This window comes from Malaya genurostris, chromosome 3 (assembly GCF_030247185.1).
Source record: "Malaya genurostris strain Urasoe2022 chromosome 3, Malgen_1.1, whole genome shotgun sequence".
In the NCBI taxonomy this organism is placed as follows: domain Eukaryota; kingdom Metazoa; phylum Arthropoda; class Insecta; order Diptera; family Culicidae; genus Malaya; species Malaya genurostris.
The window spans coordinates 70,593,758-70,611,786 of NC_080572.1; the positions used below are offsets into that span (position 1 = coordinate 70,593,758).

Genomic DNA, 18,029 nt, shown 5'->3' on the forward strand with positions numbered 1-18,029 from the left:
CGCAGGAAAGGCGACAAGTTGCGAACATCAAAAGTATATGGACATTGGATGAGCTAACAGAAGCATTGAATAGTACTAGGGTTTACTATTAGTGGATCAGCCACATATCTACAATTGATGCCTCGTAAGTGCGATAGTATTGAAGAAAAAGGCACGTTAAAACTGTTCCAGTCAGACTTCTATAGGCGAGCAATGCGAAACATCATGATCACTTACTCTCTTACTCTTACTCATTCAGTCGTAGCCCACGCGGGTCTCTGCTGTATACAGGACGCGTCTCCATTCAACTCGGTTCATGGCTGCTCGCCGCCAGCCTCGGTAGCTGCAAAGGGTCCGCAGGTCGTCCTCAATTTGATCGATCCATCTTGCCCGCTGCGCGCCTCTTCTTCTTATACCGGTCGGATCATTATCGAGAATCATTTTAACCGGGTTGTTCTCCGACATTCTAAAGACATGCCCGGCCCACCGTAACCGCCCGACCTTGGCCGTTTGGACGAGGGTTGGTCCTCCCAGCAACTGGTGCAGCTCATGGTTCATTCGCCTTCTCCACGTACCGTCTTCCATCCGCACTCCGCCGAAGATGGTTCGCAACACCTTCCGTTAAAAAAAAAACTAGTGCGCGTTGATCCTCCGCAAGCATTGTCCAGGACTCATGCCCGTAGAGGATAATCGGTCTAATCAGCGTTTTGTAGATAGTTAACTTCGTACGACTGCGAATTTTACTCGATCGAAGCGTCCTGCGGAGTCCAAAGTAAGCACGATTTCCTGACAATATGCGTCTCTGAATTTCTCTGCTGGTGTCATTATCGGCAGTCACCAGTGAGCCCAGGTAAACAATCTGTCGACCATTTCGATTTCATCACCACCAATCAGAACTCGTAATGGGTGGCTGACGTTATCTTCTCTCGAGCCCCTGCCTTTCATGTACTTTGTCTTTGACACATTGATGTCTAGTCCGAATCGCTTGGCCTCAGCTTTTAGTCCGATGTACGTATCTTCCATCTTCTCAAAGTTGCGTGCTATAATGTCAATATTATCAGCGAAACCGAGTAGCTGGACGGACTTTCTGAAAAAGCAATGTTGAATAGCAGACACGAAAGGCCATCACCTTGCCGTAGCCCTCTGCGAGTTTCGAAGGGACTCGAGTTTATCCACGATACTCGAATAACGCACATCACTCGATCCATCGTAGCCTTGACCAATCGTATTAGTTTGTCCGGGAATCCGTAGTCGTGCATGATTTTCCATAGCTGTTCTCGATCGATTGTGTCGTAGGCTGATTTGAAATTGATGAATAAGTGATGTGTGGGCACATTGTATTCGCGGCACTTTTGCAACACATGGCGGATGGCGAACACTTGGTCCGTGGTAGCGCGTTCGCCCAGAAATCCTGCCTGATATTGTCCCATGAATTCGTTTGCAATCGGTGAAAGTCGACGGTATAAGATTTGGGAGAGTACCTTATTGCAGCAATCTAGCTTATCGCCCTTTTTGTAGATGGGGCACACGATTCCTTCCATCCATTTCTCTGGTAAAATCTCGTCCTCCCAGATCTTGGTAACGACCCAGTGAATACCACTAGTGCATTACCACCGTTCGTTTAGTAGTTGGTCAACGCCAGCGGCCTTATTATTTTTCAACCGGCTTACCACCTCCTCCACTTCTTGGAGGTCTGGGACCGGCAGTCTATCGTCCTCCGCACGCGTTCCCAAGTTTGTTACCGCGCCGCCACTTTCGTATTCCGCCACATCGCCATTGAGGTGCTCGTCGAAATACTGCCGCCACCTCTCGATCAACTCACAGTTGTTCGTGAGAAGATCCCCGTTGGTGTCCTTGCACATATCGGCCTGTGGCACATGGCCTCTGCGCGAACGGTTCACCTTCTCGTAGAACTTCCTTGTGTCATTAGCACGGAACAGCTGTTCAATCGCTTCGCGATCTCGGTCTTCCTGTTGGCGCTTTTTTCTACGGGATACCGAGTTTAGTCTGTTCCGCGCCTGTCTGTATCGCTCCTCGTTTGCTCTCGTCCGGTGTTGCAGCTTACTCGCCCAAGCTGCATTCTTCTCGGCCACTAAATGTTCACATTCGTCGTCGAACCAGTCGTTCCTTACGTTCGGTGCCGCCGTACCTAGCGTTGCTGATGCAGTGCTACCTATGGCAGAACGGATGTCTCTCCAGCCATCTTCAAGAGTAGCTGCATCAAGCTGCTCTTCCGTTGGTAGTGCCACTGCCAACTGCTGCACGTAATCTTGGGCTACTCCAGTATCCCGGAGCCGCGCGATGTTAAACCGCGACGTTCGGTTTCGACGTTGGGTAGCCACCGTCGAAAGTTTTGAGCGCATGCATACAGCAACCAAGTAGTGGTCCGAATCTATATTCGCACTGCGGTAAATGCGAACAACGTGGTCGATTTGGTTTTCGGTCTGTTGGTCAGGTGATCTCCAGGTAGCTTTGTGGATATCCTTGCGGGGAAAGAAGGTGCTTCTGACTACCATTCCTCGGGAGGCCGCAAAGTTGACACACCGTTCCTACCTGGGCATTCATGTCACCGATGACAATTTTTACGTCTCTGCGTGGGCAGCCATCATAGGCTTGTTTCAGCTGCACGTAGAACGCTTCTTTCTCGTCATCGGGTCTCCCTTCATGTGGGCAGTGCACGTTGATGATGATGTAATTGAAAAAACGGCCTTTAATTCTCAACTTACACATCCTAGCGTTGATCGGCTGCCACCCAATCACTCGCTGACGCATCTTGCCCAGCACTATAAAGCCAGTTTCCAGCTCGTTCGTTGTGCCTTAGCTTTGGTAGAAGGTAGCCGCTCGATGTCCGCTTTTCCACACCTTCTGTCCCATCCAACAAAGCTGCGAGGATTTAGTTCGTCGTATATTATCCTGTCGCAGCCTGCGAAACCTAGCGACTTGCAGTTCCATGTTCCAAGTTTCCAATCGTAGTCCTTATTTCGTCGCGTGGGTCTATGCCGATTGTTCCGGGTCGTATTCTCTCCTGTATTGTTTGTAATCAATGTTTTATGGGCGACTTATTAGGCCTACTCCTGTCTCGCCAGAGGATCATCGTGCTTGCTCTGTTTTACGTCCCAACTAGCACTAGGACGATCCCGTTGGTGGGGTTGCCACCTTGGATTTAGCTGGACGGGATGCAGCATTTCATACTCAGCTGGATACCAGAACAGACGCTGTTTGAAGCCGCTCCTAACAAGGAGTACAGACGCTCCGACATCCTCTAAAGAGGACCCCTTTCCCTGTCAGCATACGACCAAGGTCCCACCGGGGTTGGTTACCCGATCTTTCCTATGGTTGCTCGTACCCCAGCCGGCACCGCGGGGAGGTAGGGATAGGAGTTACTGGACAAGAGGCTAAGAACCACACTGGGGCCTGAATTGTGCATTGTCCAGTCGTTTACCAACCAACATCATGATCACATGGATGGCCAATTCTGTACAGTGACAATAAAAGCAATTCCATCTTTGTTAGTGCCATATGAAGTAGCTTTTTTAAATCAAGACGATGAGCCCCGTGTAAACAAATCTTAGAGCTAAGCTGAGTAATTCGTTCTCTTCTTGAATCTATGCAGTAACTCATGTGCACGAAAAAGACACTAATACACCGACAAGAGATATTTGAAATTTTAGGTGGAAGTAAATTTGTACATATTGTGCTCTGGACAAAGTCGCTCATTATTTTTTATTGGTAACATCCAGCCTGCTTTAATCGAATAAATAGAGGATCAGTAAAAATAATGCAGTCAATTCCTTGACTTTGACCGGTTCTGCAGTGCACGATGTGCACATGAGGACGAGACGCCACTGTAGATTTATATTATTTCTCCATTAACATTAGATTAGGACATGAAACGGATTACAACCATTTTTAAGGCCGATATTATGCTTCGTAAGACTATATCAATTTCTAACCATATAATTAGGTTACATGATTCTTGTTTGGTTCAATAATAGTAGCTAAGAGCTTACGCTGGAAGATACTTCATTGTGTTTAACCACGTTTAGAAGTATCTATGATTATCTTCATAACACAACTTGTTACTGAATCCATTCACGGGTCACCGTTTCGCACGATAAATCAATGCATTTCTGAAGTAATACTTCTAAATCAAGTTAAATCTGCAAATTCATTAAAAAATCATCGAGATACAAACGCTTCAAATTAGGTCCGAACAATCTATCGCCGATAGTTCTGGAATGACCTGCTAGTTCTGCATGCTGCATCGGTATTCAAGTGAACACGGTGTGTAGCAGACGGAAAATAACATCCACACTCACAAACGCAACAATCAAGTGAGCGAATGGATATAATTCAGTTCTGTCATCCACTCACTACACAAGCTACGTGTTTCTTTTACAGGCACTGAAGACTGGAATGGTAAATGGCATGTATTCATAGATTCCTCTTTGTGCCAAATCTCATACTAGCAGAATGATGCGGTATTTTTTATGCATGACGCGAAGCCTCCCTATGGCAAACGAAGCAGAAGCTACTATATGAAATTCTAGGTGTAAGCCAACGATCGAAACCGTCGGCCGTGCACGAATAATCAAGGAATGACATCATTTTGGTCCGCTGTGATTGACAAATGAAAAACATAGGTCAATTTATACCAATTATTCAATGGTGTACTATTGAAATACTGAAATCACGTTACCATACAAGTTTAGGGTAAAGGTTTCACCAAAGATAAACTCAAGATGGAGTAGTCGGTGATTTTGTTTGTATCATTTGAATAGGACCCCTCGATGAGCTCGGTTCACTGTCAGTTTCAGTCTTTGGAAAGCAAAACAACAAGCGTCTGATCACTAGATGCGTCGTAACTATGACCATTATTGTGTATGTTTGGAAAAATATCAAGTTACAGTATGAATGATATTGAGCAAGTGATTTTTACAATAAGAAAGTAAAAAGCTACTTAGAACCATTACCTAGAATTTATTTAGTTTGTTATTACCTCATCCCATGAAGCATTAAAGTCAGTTGTGGCAGAAATCATTTTGTGCCGAATGTAAACATATGTTTGCTTCCTTTCTAACTTCTCTTGTTTCCATGGCATTTTGTCGGAAGTAGTCGACGCTTGTTAACGAAGGGTCAATAAAATTACATTATTACTGAAGCAACTGGTTCACGATTACTGACACAACATTTTTCAATGAATCGTATGGGACATTGTAATCTTGAGTTTATCTTTGGTTTCACTTAGTTATAATAAGTTATAATCTAACGCGACTAGTTTTCTAATTTTCAATTGATACAAAAAAAAAGAAAACACATTAAATTAATGTATGAATTCCGACAGCCGGCTGTCCGGAGTTTTACGAGTTTTAGAAGAAATTTTGTATTTTAGTAGGAAGTACATATTAATACAAAACGCCATAAAATTGCAACGTATTCTCGGTAGCCGGGTAGCCCAGAGCAATAAACACATGATAATGTGATTAGAAAATTTACCAAGAAACAACCCCTTCCCGTGTTGCATGTGGAATTGCAGAGGGTTCCTCGTTTTTTAGTTGCAACGTGCATTAAACTAACAATCCTTCATTCTGAAATAGAAACAAAGAGAAACTAGAATTGTGAAGAATAGAGTATACGAAATTGGCCAAACACGATTTACCAAATACCAAATTCAATTTGTATTTCAAGTACTGTAAAGTTATATCAGCAACAAACGTAATTGAAATCTTACTCAAAGAATTAATGCATCTAGACGTTAATGATGTTAGTGAGATTCAATTCAACAAGGTTTCTAACTCTGTGTACATTATGTTTAAATGTGAGAGAGATGCAATTAGATTCGCTTCGGCTTACAACGAGGTGCACAGTGTCGAGTATGACAACGTTAAAGACAAAATCTCTGGGTACGTGGTGGACGATGCCATAGAAGTGCGTGTACATGACCTTCCCCCGCACCTCACTGAGCATTACGTTCGAGAAAAAATTCCATCTTTTTGGACAGCGCAGGAGACATCCTTGAAAAATCTTTGGTAACTTACAAAAATCAAGTTGATTACGAGTCAGTTGTGTGACCAAATTACTCACTACGGTAAACTTTGCACGGACACTGCTAAAGAGATAATTTCGTCCAAAGACAAGAATGCTAGTTCAGCAACGGTAAGTATTGTTTCAAAAATAATTTCATCAACGAACCAACTAGCATATGACTGCGAAAAACAATGGAAACGAACAACAGTACGTTTGACAACAACAAAAACAGTTCGCTTTCACATCTAGTCCAAGTCAGTCGATAAAACAAAACCGCTTACGTTCGGGACAGAAGAAACCAAGTACAGTATTGTGTAGTGAATAATAGAACGACCTCGAAATGAGTGAACCAAACGAACAAAAGCTACCGCCGACGCAGAAGAATACAATTGTTGTTGACTTCAGGCAGTGCAAAATTCGACCTTCGATACGAGAACTTGAAGGTTTGCTTAAGGAGCAAATGCATCTTGACATTAAACGTGTGCATTTACTTGAATGCAATAAGATAAGTAATGTTATTTACATCCAATTTTATAAAGAGTTAGATGCAATTCAATTCGCAAAAGACAATAACAATGTGCACTATGTGAAGCACGAGAACATTAAGTACAATATATGGAGAATAGTGCTATAGAAGTGCGTGTGCATGATCATCCCTCAAGCGTCACCGATTCATATCTTTGCAAAACCATGTCCCAATACGGAGAAATTCTCTCTTTCGAAAAAGAAAAGTGGAAGAATTTTTTCCCCGATATTCTACAACAAGGTGCATCTACAGCAAGATGCGACACGACACGACGGAAATCGACAACAATACCATCGATGCGGCAATGGATGACGAAACGAACCACGAACGTAGTGCCCCTCAATCTTCGCAGGAGGGAAATGGAAGCTCCTCTCCCCCTAAAAAAAGGGTGACTACGAGATCCAATACAAAAAAAAATATCTAAAAACTCAGCCCAATCGGCCACGTACAGCATGTCGCAAATAGGCCTGAATAAAAATATCTTTTAAATAAACAACAACAACACCGAATATGAAGCAACGGATGAGAAAATGAGCCGCGAATAAAGTGCCCCTCAATCCTCGTTGGAAGGAAATGGAATCTCCGCTCCCCTAAGAAAAAGATTGATAACGTAATTCTATAACAAAATAAAGTATAGTCACAGACTAACAGACATGACAGTATGAGTAAATTCTTACAAAAATAATTTTTCGTGATGCACTAGTTCCACCTATATTGTACTCCGCGAACTATTAATTATCGGTACATCCCTTGTGTTATGTAAAATTTTGTATACTAGGTGGTTCCCCCTCGTTTGTCAACACCGATCAGCTGCTTGCAGGGATGCCTGATTTCATCATAATATTCGAAAATGAATCGTCACAATAAATTACGTTGATAATATAACATTTAAATTTTTAGCGATGTTGGAAGGTAGCCATTTGTTTTTCTCAACGTTGTTCGTCTAGATTATTTTTGATTGCGTTGGTAATTTTCACCCGAAATTAAGTGACGGCAGACCAGAAGTAAGTAAATATTGTAACAAAACGGGTTCGATTTTGTATTGCGTTGAAGGATGAGAAGTAGGCACAATTCTGTATATAATTTTGGTAATATGTATTACAGCTGTATCCTGCATGAAATTCGCATGGACGTTTACATATCAACACATTAGAGGTAATTCAGTATGAATGGCAACTCTGTTGGTAAATGAAAGAAATAAACACAGTCTAGATGACAGACAGGATGATTTTAATAGGGTAACATGGCGCCATCATGCCATATGCGAATACTATCCGAATTAAAGGAATATTCGAAATGATCGTTAAAATCGTTGAAGAATCTAATTTAAGTGTCCTGTATGTTAGTCTGTGGTATAGTCATATTAATTAACAAAGAAAGGACCCATTTGGTCACGTAAAGCTTGTACGCGAAAGGCATGAATAAAAGTTGGGGAAGGTGTTCGGTTGCCGGCAGTGTTTGGTTGTCGGAAACCCACCGTAACTTTTGACAGAAAGCTGATAGCGTCATTACGACAAATGTCATGTGTGTGTAATAGCAGCACATTCTTTTTGTGCCGAATACCGAAACAAACAGACACTTGTACTTTTTGCTGCATTCAAAACAAAAGTTATTTATGACTCAATCGGAAAGGTGAATGGATTGAATATTTATGAGGTGAAATCGATCTATTTCGTGATTTAATACCGGATGCTATCAAAATTGTCGCAACCAAAGATTTGTTTTGTCATTTTCAAAATGTCTACCGATTTCGGTTACCGGAACCCCATTTTTTTCGATAAATCGTGTAAAATTGTTAGTGATACGCAGGCTGCTGTCGAGACAAAGCAAGCCAAAGTTTTGGCCAAACATGTAGCTGCTCGTACAGCAGATGCTCCGGCTAAGAAAAATACGTCGAAGACAGGCCAAATCAATACCAAAGGTACCCCCTTCCAGATCACCAAGAGAGCCAAGGCGAAGTCACCATCAGACAATGGAGACTTTTGTCGAAAAAGTCTCCGAAGAGTATAAATTCCGGTTTTCCTTTGAATAGTTGCATTCTTTACTTATATTTTTCCCAAATTTCTTGGGGTGCCGGTAACCGAACACCTTTTTTGAAATGGCCAAAATTTATCACTTTATTAAATTGATAATAAAGTTTTTTTTAATCAAAGGAATCAACTTAGTTTCTTAATCAGTTGTTAGCTAGGGACTTTAGCTTTCGATTGATTATTAGGCTTTCGATTTTAGTCAGAAGTTATGAGCTTAAAATAAAAGGGTGCCGGTAACCAAACACTCTCCCGTTTCTATTAAATACAAAAAAAAGGTTTTCTTTATTGTAATGCATATGATAATACAATGGATTCGTGATTGTTCATTACAGTTTCAGTAACAGTGTATTTTACGATTAAATAATATTGAAATTGATCTGTATCTGAATCTGAGTTTTAAGATGGGTAATTATCTCTGAAATCGAGTCTATATCGGTAATTATAATTTCGATTATTCTGTATCGAGTACCCGTTTTCTGCACAATATTTTCATAAACTACACACTGCCGCAACACACTTTCATAAACCATTGTATTTTGTCGAACGCTATGTTTATTCAGAATAACTGTAATAGTATACTGATAATTAATAACAGTGACACATTGCGAGGAATGTGATTAACGAGCTCACATTCTCATTATCCTTGTACTCCCCGGAATATACAACTGTTTAATTACTTCCTGCCGCTCTACATAAAACGAATGAACGGTTAAATTAGTTCACCCATCCCTGAGTTCGTTTTATTAGTTGCTGGGTTGGTGGTTTACATTTCTCCTATCCGGCATGCCATGACCCCAAACAATCCAAATCTGTCCTTTACGATTCCAGTAAACTATACTGTTTATTTGCACAATTTTCTCACTACCAATATTTGAACTGCCAGAATCGAAATCCAAACTGTGCCTGCAGTAACAAAAAAATTGAAATGGTTTCGTTCTTCAGCAGCAGATGATATTGCTAACATTTGTTCGTCTGTTGTTTGTTTATACGAGCTTCCTTTCGATAGCCAACGCCACCGAAGAGCGTGGGTGGACACTTGAGCGAAGTTAAATGCCACCAATCGTGAAACTGAGACACATCCCGAACGTGAGGATACTGATAACGCACACGAACATGAAAAAGCACAGATAGTGGGCACTGATTGGCATGCGGAACAGTTTCGCTGACATTTGCAGTGACGAGGCGTACAGCAGAACGGTGTTCAAATCTTCCGACGAGGTATTGCGATGGACGAACGGTCGAATGCTGATCAGGTGCCCGCAGGTTTGCGTCCGTCGGCAGGTTACTGTTAGGGATGCTGCCTGCAATTACGAAGAAAAAAATATGTTGAGGCTGATTGTTATGGAGCCAGTAATATGAGGGATAAGTTAAATTCAATGACATAGCGAAAAAAGCAGTGGAACACTAATTTTTTGTCAATATCTTGGAATCCATGGCTTTGGATTGATGAAGTACTTAAATTTTAGGTATTTTCTAGATGAACTTTAATGAAACCGCATGTCAAACTACTAGGCATATTCGAAAAGTAAGTCGTTACACGATTGAATTTGTGCATATCTTTACATGCACTATTCGTGTAGCTATTTCAAATGTTGATTTGATTCAGTAGTCATTTGCCTATCTTTGCGTACAGTAAACAATGTCCGCGATTTTTGTATGTAAAAAGATCTTCATTTTCAGTTTATGCTCATAAACACAGGCTATACAATCACTGTGAAAAGCGACTTTTGAAGCGAGGTCCGGAGGGCCGTTTGTCAAATACTATTCGACTCAGTTCGTCGAAATCATAGGATATCTGTATATGTAACTAAAATATGTACTCGATTTTCTCGGAGAAGGCCCGATCGATTTTCACAAACCCCTATAGTACACACTTAAAAATTTTTACATGTTATTAGATGCACACAAATGGAGCGTCGCAATTTACGCAAATTTACGTGGAAGAACATTTAATATTGTGTCTAAAACTCCATGACATGAAATTCATTGAAATAAAAAAAGAATTTTGTAGCAACCCACCGCGACTTGAACCGAGAATCATTGGATCGCAAGTTCGTCTGATAATCGACTGAGCCACAGAAGCATGCATCTGCTTGGCCGGTAAAATGTGCATTTAAATTCATACAGCCGCACCTGCTAGTAGAACGCAAGTTACAGTCGAAACCAGCAAAATTCAAGCTCATCTAACATTAAGTCATTACAAATAAAATCTTCCGTCATTTGACAAATTAGGTCTTTATGAATTACATCGTATGAGGGATTAAGTCATCTGTAAAATTCACATTTTTTTTAGAGTGTATGCTATTCAATCCTGTGTGACTAATGGCATCACACCAAAAAAATTTGAATTTTACAGGTGACCTAATCCCTCATACGATGTAATTCTTGAAGACCTAATTTGTCAAATGAATTCGGAAAATCTTATTCGTAATGACTTAATGTTAGATGAGCTTGAATTTTACTGGTTTCGACTGTAACTTGCGTTCTGCTGGCAGGTGCGACTGTCTGAATTCAAATGCACCTTTTACCAGCCAAGCAGATGCATGCTTCTGTGTCTCAGTCGATTAACAGACGTACTTGCAAACCAATGATTCTCGGTTCAAGTTGCGACGGTTGCTCTCAGTATTCTTTTTTTTTTATTTCAATGAATTACATGTATGGAGTTTTAGACACAATATTAAATGTTCTTCCACGTAAATTTGCGGGAGCTTCGACGCTCCATTCATGTGCATCTAATAAGATGTAAAATCACAGGGTTTTTTTAAAGTGTGCAGACACATAACGAGATGAAGTGAATACGAATAAAACTGACATGCATCTATTCGTTTAGGTAACGGCACCTCATGCTTCTTCCACACTTCCAAATTTCGAGAATCGCACACAGAAAAAAATTATGAACTTTACAGGTGACATAATTCTACAAACGATACAATTTTAACTACTTTACGTGTCGAATGACGCAGTATTCCATTCGTACAGAGTTTTACAGGATCCGAGTGTTATTTGCAATCGCCGCTGTATAGATTAATATGTGTCAATTATTCATCATGCAGATATGTGCTTCTGTGGCTCAGTCGATTAACTGACGCGCTTTGTGATCTAATGTTTCTAGGTTCAAGTCGCTCTAATGCTAAGAGCAAAGTCAGCAGCTGCAAGATTCATATGGGTGGTCTATAACATAATTGAAACTGAAACAAACGTTTCCCCAGCAAGCTGTTTTAGTTTTATTTATTCGAACAGTTCTACTGTCAAATTTAAAACTGGTATACGCTGCCGTTCTATTTTTTTTCTATATTTGAAACACCGATAAAACGCTGCTGGGGCTGCCAGTTTATTTTGTTATAATTTCTAGATTTAAATTTTAAAACTGACATAAATTAAGCTTCTAGAACTAGAACACTCCATGCCCTAACGCTCTTTTGGTTTTTATTTAATCCAATTCAAGCCATGTAATTTTCAAATCACAAATTTTCAAATGTTCTTGAATAAAAATTTATGTGAAATACGACGCTTCATTTATGTGCATCTTATAAGATATAAAATCACAAGACTTTGTATGAATTTTCCAACTTTTCATGCTGCACTTCCGGAATTTTAACGGTGCATCTATACTAAAGTACGACTTATCCTATCATACATTCAGGTAGAGCAAAATAGAGCAAAAGTTACGGGGTTGTGTTCGAGACACGACCGATTATGATGACGTTGAAAATGCTTTTAAGATTGCATTTTTAAAGTCATCAAATTCTAATTTTGAATATAAAACTTCAAATTCTAATCTTGTATGTAAAACTGAATGCTTTCAAACAGATTGGTAGTTAAATTATATTAATCTATCAACAAATCACTGAGTTATGGGCGCTCAAAATTATGACAGAAAACGAAAAACACGCGTCATGAGTTTTTCTCTTTGATGCTCGTTCATATAAAACGGAGGAAGAGTTGACATCACTGGGAGTGCGATGCGGTGTCCTGGTGCTGCTTTCGAAAAAGTATAATTTCAATGTGTTGTTTGATACGTATAGTTAAAAATTTGGTTGAAATAGTAATATTGAGTGATAGTGCAGGTGTGAAAAGTATGTGTTTAGTAGTGAGAGTGCTATTTATTGAATAATATTGATCCGCGAAACTAAAGATGCTCAAGCGGCGAAAACTGAGAATTTACCGCTTCAAAACCGTTCGAAGCGCCGTCTGCATGTCATTGTCGGTGTTGTCATTTTTCTACGGAATGTGTGGAAGTTTACAAGTCGATCTTGTCATTCAGACTGAAGATCTAGGGTTGGTCTGCAGTGGATCCATTCGCGAGTGTTTTTGCCTTTCTCTATAGAAAGGTATTAGAATTGCTGGAAAAACCGACTTTCGAACGGAGCCTCGGAGACCCATAGTGTTATATACCATTCGACTCAGTTCGTCGAGATCGGAAAATGTCTGTGTGTGTGTTTGTGTGTGTGCGTGTGTGTGTGTGTGTGTGTGTGTGTGTGTGTGTGTGTGTGTGTGTGTGTGTGTGTGTGTGTGTGTGTGTGTGTGTGTGTGTGTGTGTGTGTGTGTGTGTGTGTGTGTGTGTGTGTGTGTGTGTGTGTGTGTGTGTGTGTGTATGTGTGTGTGTGTATGTATGTGCACTTTTCGAAGATATTTGAACGCGCTAAATTTTCTCAGAGATGGCTGAACCGATTTTAACAAACTTGGGCTCGTTTGAAAGCTACTGTCGGGCCATTGATCAAGTTCGAAGATCAAATGACTGTGACTTTTGGTTCCGGAGATATGATTGTATAAGTGACGTAACCGACAAAAATCGTGCTATTTGAACGCGCTCAATTTTCTCAGAGATGGCTGATCCGATTTTAACAAACTTGGGCTCGTTTGAAAGCTACTGTCGGGCCATTGATCAAGTTCAAAGATCAAATGGCTGTGACTTTTGGTTCCGGAGATATGATTGTATAAGTGACGTAACCGACAAAAAGCGTTGTATTTGAACGCGCTCAATTTTCTCAGAGATGGCTGATCCGATTTTAACAAACTTGGGCTCGTTTGAAAGCTACTGTCGGGCCGTTGATCAGGTTTGAAGATCAAATGGTTGTGACTTTTGGTTCCAGATATATGATGGTATAAGTGACGTAACCGACAAAACACGTTGATTTTTACCGCTCTTATATATATAAGGGTGCCAAAATTTTGGGATTAACTCTATTTTCGTAAAGTTCTAGTGCTCAAAAGTTTAAGCACCTCGAAAAAAGCCTTCATGCAAAATTTGACCTAAATCGGACATGCTTAAGGGGTGCTGCCCGGTGGTAAAGGTTTGACAATTTTCGATCTTGAAAAAGCACCATAGGGGGGAGTACATGAAATTTCCAAAATCGAAAATTTTTTTTGATGCCAAAACTCTTAAAACTGCATAAAACATCGAAATTTAGTGTCATCTCAAAAAAATCCCAAAAAGTCGATTTTTTCAAAAAATTTTTTTTAGAGATGACACTAAATCTCGACGTTTCATGCAATTCTAAGCCTTTTGGCATCAAAATTTTTTTATCGATTTCGAAAATTTCATGTACTCCCCCCTATGGTGATTTTTAAAGATATATGAAAATTCCACTAAGTGGACTAAGAAGGCTTTTTTTTAGATTAGCATCACTGTTCTCATACAAATAGGCAACGCAAATGTCAAGCACTAGTTTGGAAAAATGATGCTGACTGTGTGACATAAACACTGAAGCATGCTTTTGTGAACTACTCGAATCAATCTGAATCAATTGGCGTCTAAAATTATTTAATAAATAATGAAACATATTTTCATGAGATTGTTATGAAAGAAGAGAAAGGCATTATCACACCACTAGGTGGATTAAGAAGGGTTTTATTTTATTTATTCAGTGGTCGTGTTTCATCTCGCGTTGCTGACAGCAGAGCGAACAGGAGGAATGGGATACTGGTGAGATCGTTCCTTGGAGATATTTTATATTTTTCTTACTTATTACCCGATCAGATGGTAATAACAGAATTAAGACAATTGGAGTAACTTATTTCAGACATATTTTGTAACAAATTTTGAAATATTTTTGGCTGGTAAAATAACAAAAATCATAACAAAAAAGACTCTAACGGGAACAAAATCATAACAGATTTTGCAACGTTTGTATCACAATTATTATTGAATTTGATATAACTACAGAAGTTCGAAAGCAGAAATTAATAAAAATAGTTGTAATAAATTAGATAGCAAATTTAACACAGAAAAACTATATCACAGCCAACTTCCAGCATCGTATCAATCCAAAATTGTTGAATGATTTTTTTATTAAATGAATTATTTATGTAGTGATCTGGTTTCTTATTTTAGTTCTTTGAAATTCTGATCATTATATTTCGATATGAAGTAACGGAAGAACTCATTTTTTCAATTAATTAACTTTATCATGAGTCTTGCAAATGAAAATAAAGCATCATAACTGACTTTGCTATCATAGGTTTCAACTTTCAACTGTTTTCATTTGTTAAACATCTCAAAATAATACAAATTGTTATACATATCAACTGTTGATATACTCGTGTTATGATTTTGTTATGTGCATCTGATCGGGTATATTTCTCCTGAGTATCGAAATCAGGTTTTGTTGAGATCATATTGTTTACCAAAACATAGCCGGATCTCTTTCCTTCCCTACTAACAAATCTCCTATCCCGTGATGCTCGTGGAGGTACAGTGGTACCCGTGGTCTCTAGAAATAACGAGTATCGGACTAACATTCCTTCCTTTCCCTCAGTAGCACAGCCTTTGGTCGTAGCCAGCGTCGTTATTGATCATTCAATAAAAAGTTAGGAGTGAGTGGGTATGTACAGTGAAAATGATTTGCTTCTCCCAAGCTTCATTTTCTTAGTTCATTGAACATTTCTACTCATTCGGTCAATCACGAAGTGCAACTACGGGCGATCTACTTCAGCTCAGCTCAGCTCAGCTTGATGCTCGTTCATATAAAACGTATTAGAGAATCTTAATTTTGAGTTCTTTGTGGTTATCTCATACTACTGAAAATTTCAATATAAATTGTTGAACATATTTGCATATTAGTGATGGTATGACGAAAAAATTATGTTGCTGCATTAGGTACAACAAGAGATATTCACGATTGAGTAAGTGTGCAGGGTACAATTTGAAAAGGCACCCTAAATAAGATGAAAATTCTGCTAAATTTGGCTCAAAACTGTTCCATTTCGTAGGTTATGTTAGGTTAAGGAATTAGAAGGGACCGAACAAACTCTCCTGCTTTTATTCAAGATTCAATTAAAAGCATTTTTTAGGGTCCAACAGTAATTTGAGATAGGCATCCACTGGGTGGATTTTGGAAAATAAGATCACACCATGCTCCTGGCTGATGAGTTGCTAAGGGAATGCCTTCATATAAAAGCCATTGCAGTTTTGTTTCAACAAGCTTCTAGAATTAATACACTGATGATTACTGTGACAGCTCGAAATATGTATCTGTATTGTAACTTAACTAAAAAATGTAAATGTGAATGAGGAATGTTTCTGCCATCTTCGATGCAATTACTTATGCTTTTGTGACATACCTACACATACATGAGAATTAGATACATTTTTCCTAAAAACGTTTTGTCGCAGACCGTTTCGCAGATTTAGACAATTTTACTGAAGGCTGATTCATCGAATTCTCAATTCCACTAAGCTATATATTGATTAAAGCTTTGGTGAACATTATTTCGTGATTGGAATGTGAAATCTCTGGTTTTGATGTAAATCACATTTTTGTTGCCTAGATAGTGGTACAAATTATACAGTCAAAGAAATAATCTTATAGAAATGTGGTTCGGTTTTTGAGGTTTATAAAATCACCAACATTATTTGGTCGTCAAATGGTGAGATAACTAAGTCCTCACAAGTTCCTATCTCATGCCTCCCCGAGCGTTTATGATGACATTTGGTCAATAGAATGGCGTCGACTGGGTGCTATCGCCTTCTGCGTTAGTAGCAGAATGAGAGGGTGCGAAAAGGCTTGTAGTTTGAAGCACATCCTAAAGTGCAATATTTATCATAGTATATTGCAACATGTGGTTCTGTTGTTTGTTACATTATTTGTTATATATTGAAATGAATTATATTACATTGCATTATATATTGTTGTTATTATTACAATTAATATTATTATTATTATTATTATTACTATTATTATAATTATTATTAGGATTAATAAAGAAATAATATATTTCCTGCAGTACTGCGACGAAAGAAGAGCATAACTTTCACTGCGACATTAACTGTTATACATTGTATCATAGCATATTATTTCATGTAGTATCTTCTGTTATGTTATACTATGTTGTATGGTATTATACTGCATTGCATTATATCATATTATATTGTATTATATTATATTACAAGTATTTGTATTGTGTTATATTGTGTTATGTTATACTATATTGTTAGAATATATTGTGTAATGTTATATTATAATTTATTATATTATATTATACTGTGTTATATTATGTTATATATTATTACATTACACTATATTATATTATGTTATATCACAGAGAACAGATATACAACAGACATTCATACGTGCAAATTCGTGTGAAACGGTGATTTTTAACGGATTTTCACTTGTATGCTTTACATAGCTTTTTAAAAAAGTTTGTACTAGCTTGGTAGGATACTGTATTGCATTAAATTATGTTATATTATATTATATTATGATATATTGGGTTATGTTTAATGAATTATATCATATTATACTGTTTTGTATTGCATTAGGATGTGATATATTATATTGTACTTTATTATATTATATTTTTTATATAAATTTATATTATATAATATTATATTGTATTATGCTCAAGTATATCGACAACGGGGAGGGGCAGGGAGTGCATCAGGGTATCTTACAAGTGAATGACTGGATGATGGAATGGATTGCCAACCTGAGTCACGTGGGGAAAGCTTTGTGTTTTTCCCTGAAGGTCTGAAATGAGTAAGACGCACCCTTCTAACAAACAACCCATAAGGCGGGTTTAAGCTGGTACAGCGAAATTCTTTATTATATGGCCAGATGTTCTTGCTGGAAGGCGCCGAGTCCTCAAACCCCATTTTGGCACAATGTTGCAAATATTCTTCGTGTAACTAATTCATTCACGCTTCCTCGCTGTGATTATACTGCTTTCGAATATGCCAGTCTCGAACAACGTTGAACTATTCACTGCTCGAAAGAGAGAAGGGTGCAAAAGGAATAAGCAATAATCGTAGAGAACCCGAATATACTAATACATTCTTCGCTGCTGGTATACATCGTGCATGTTCGTTTTATACATTCGTTTGTCATTCGTTCATTTATTTTATTCTTCGAGTTGGATCGAATAGCGTCACGGCGAAGATCGTTGGTTTTCATTCTTCGCGAAGCATTCTTCATCTAATAAATTCATCATATCTCGTTGGGTAGCAGCAATGGGAGAATGCTGGA

The 18,029-nt window shown here is 38.8% G+C and overlaps 1 protein-coding gene across 1 annotated transcript in view; it reads right to left on the reverse strand.

Moving 5' to 3' along the window:
• Window positions 1–8,867: 8,867 nt before the first annotated feature.
• Window positions 8,868–18,029, reverse strand: part of LOC131439654 (uncharacterized) — a 211,035-nt gene continuing 201,873 nt past the window's right edge. The window contains exon 8 of the mRNA XM_058610943.1: window positions 8,868–9,863. Within this exon, the coding sequence (XP_058466926.1) occupies window positions 9,609–9,863 (255 nt within the window). The 3' untranslated portion in view covers window positions 8,868–9,608. The remainder of the gene's footprint in view (window positions 9,864–18,029) is intronic.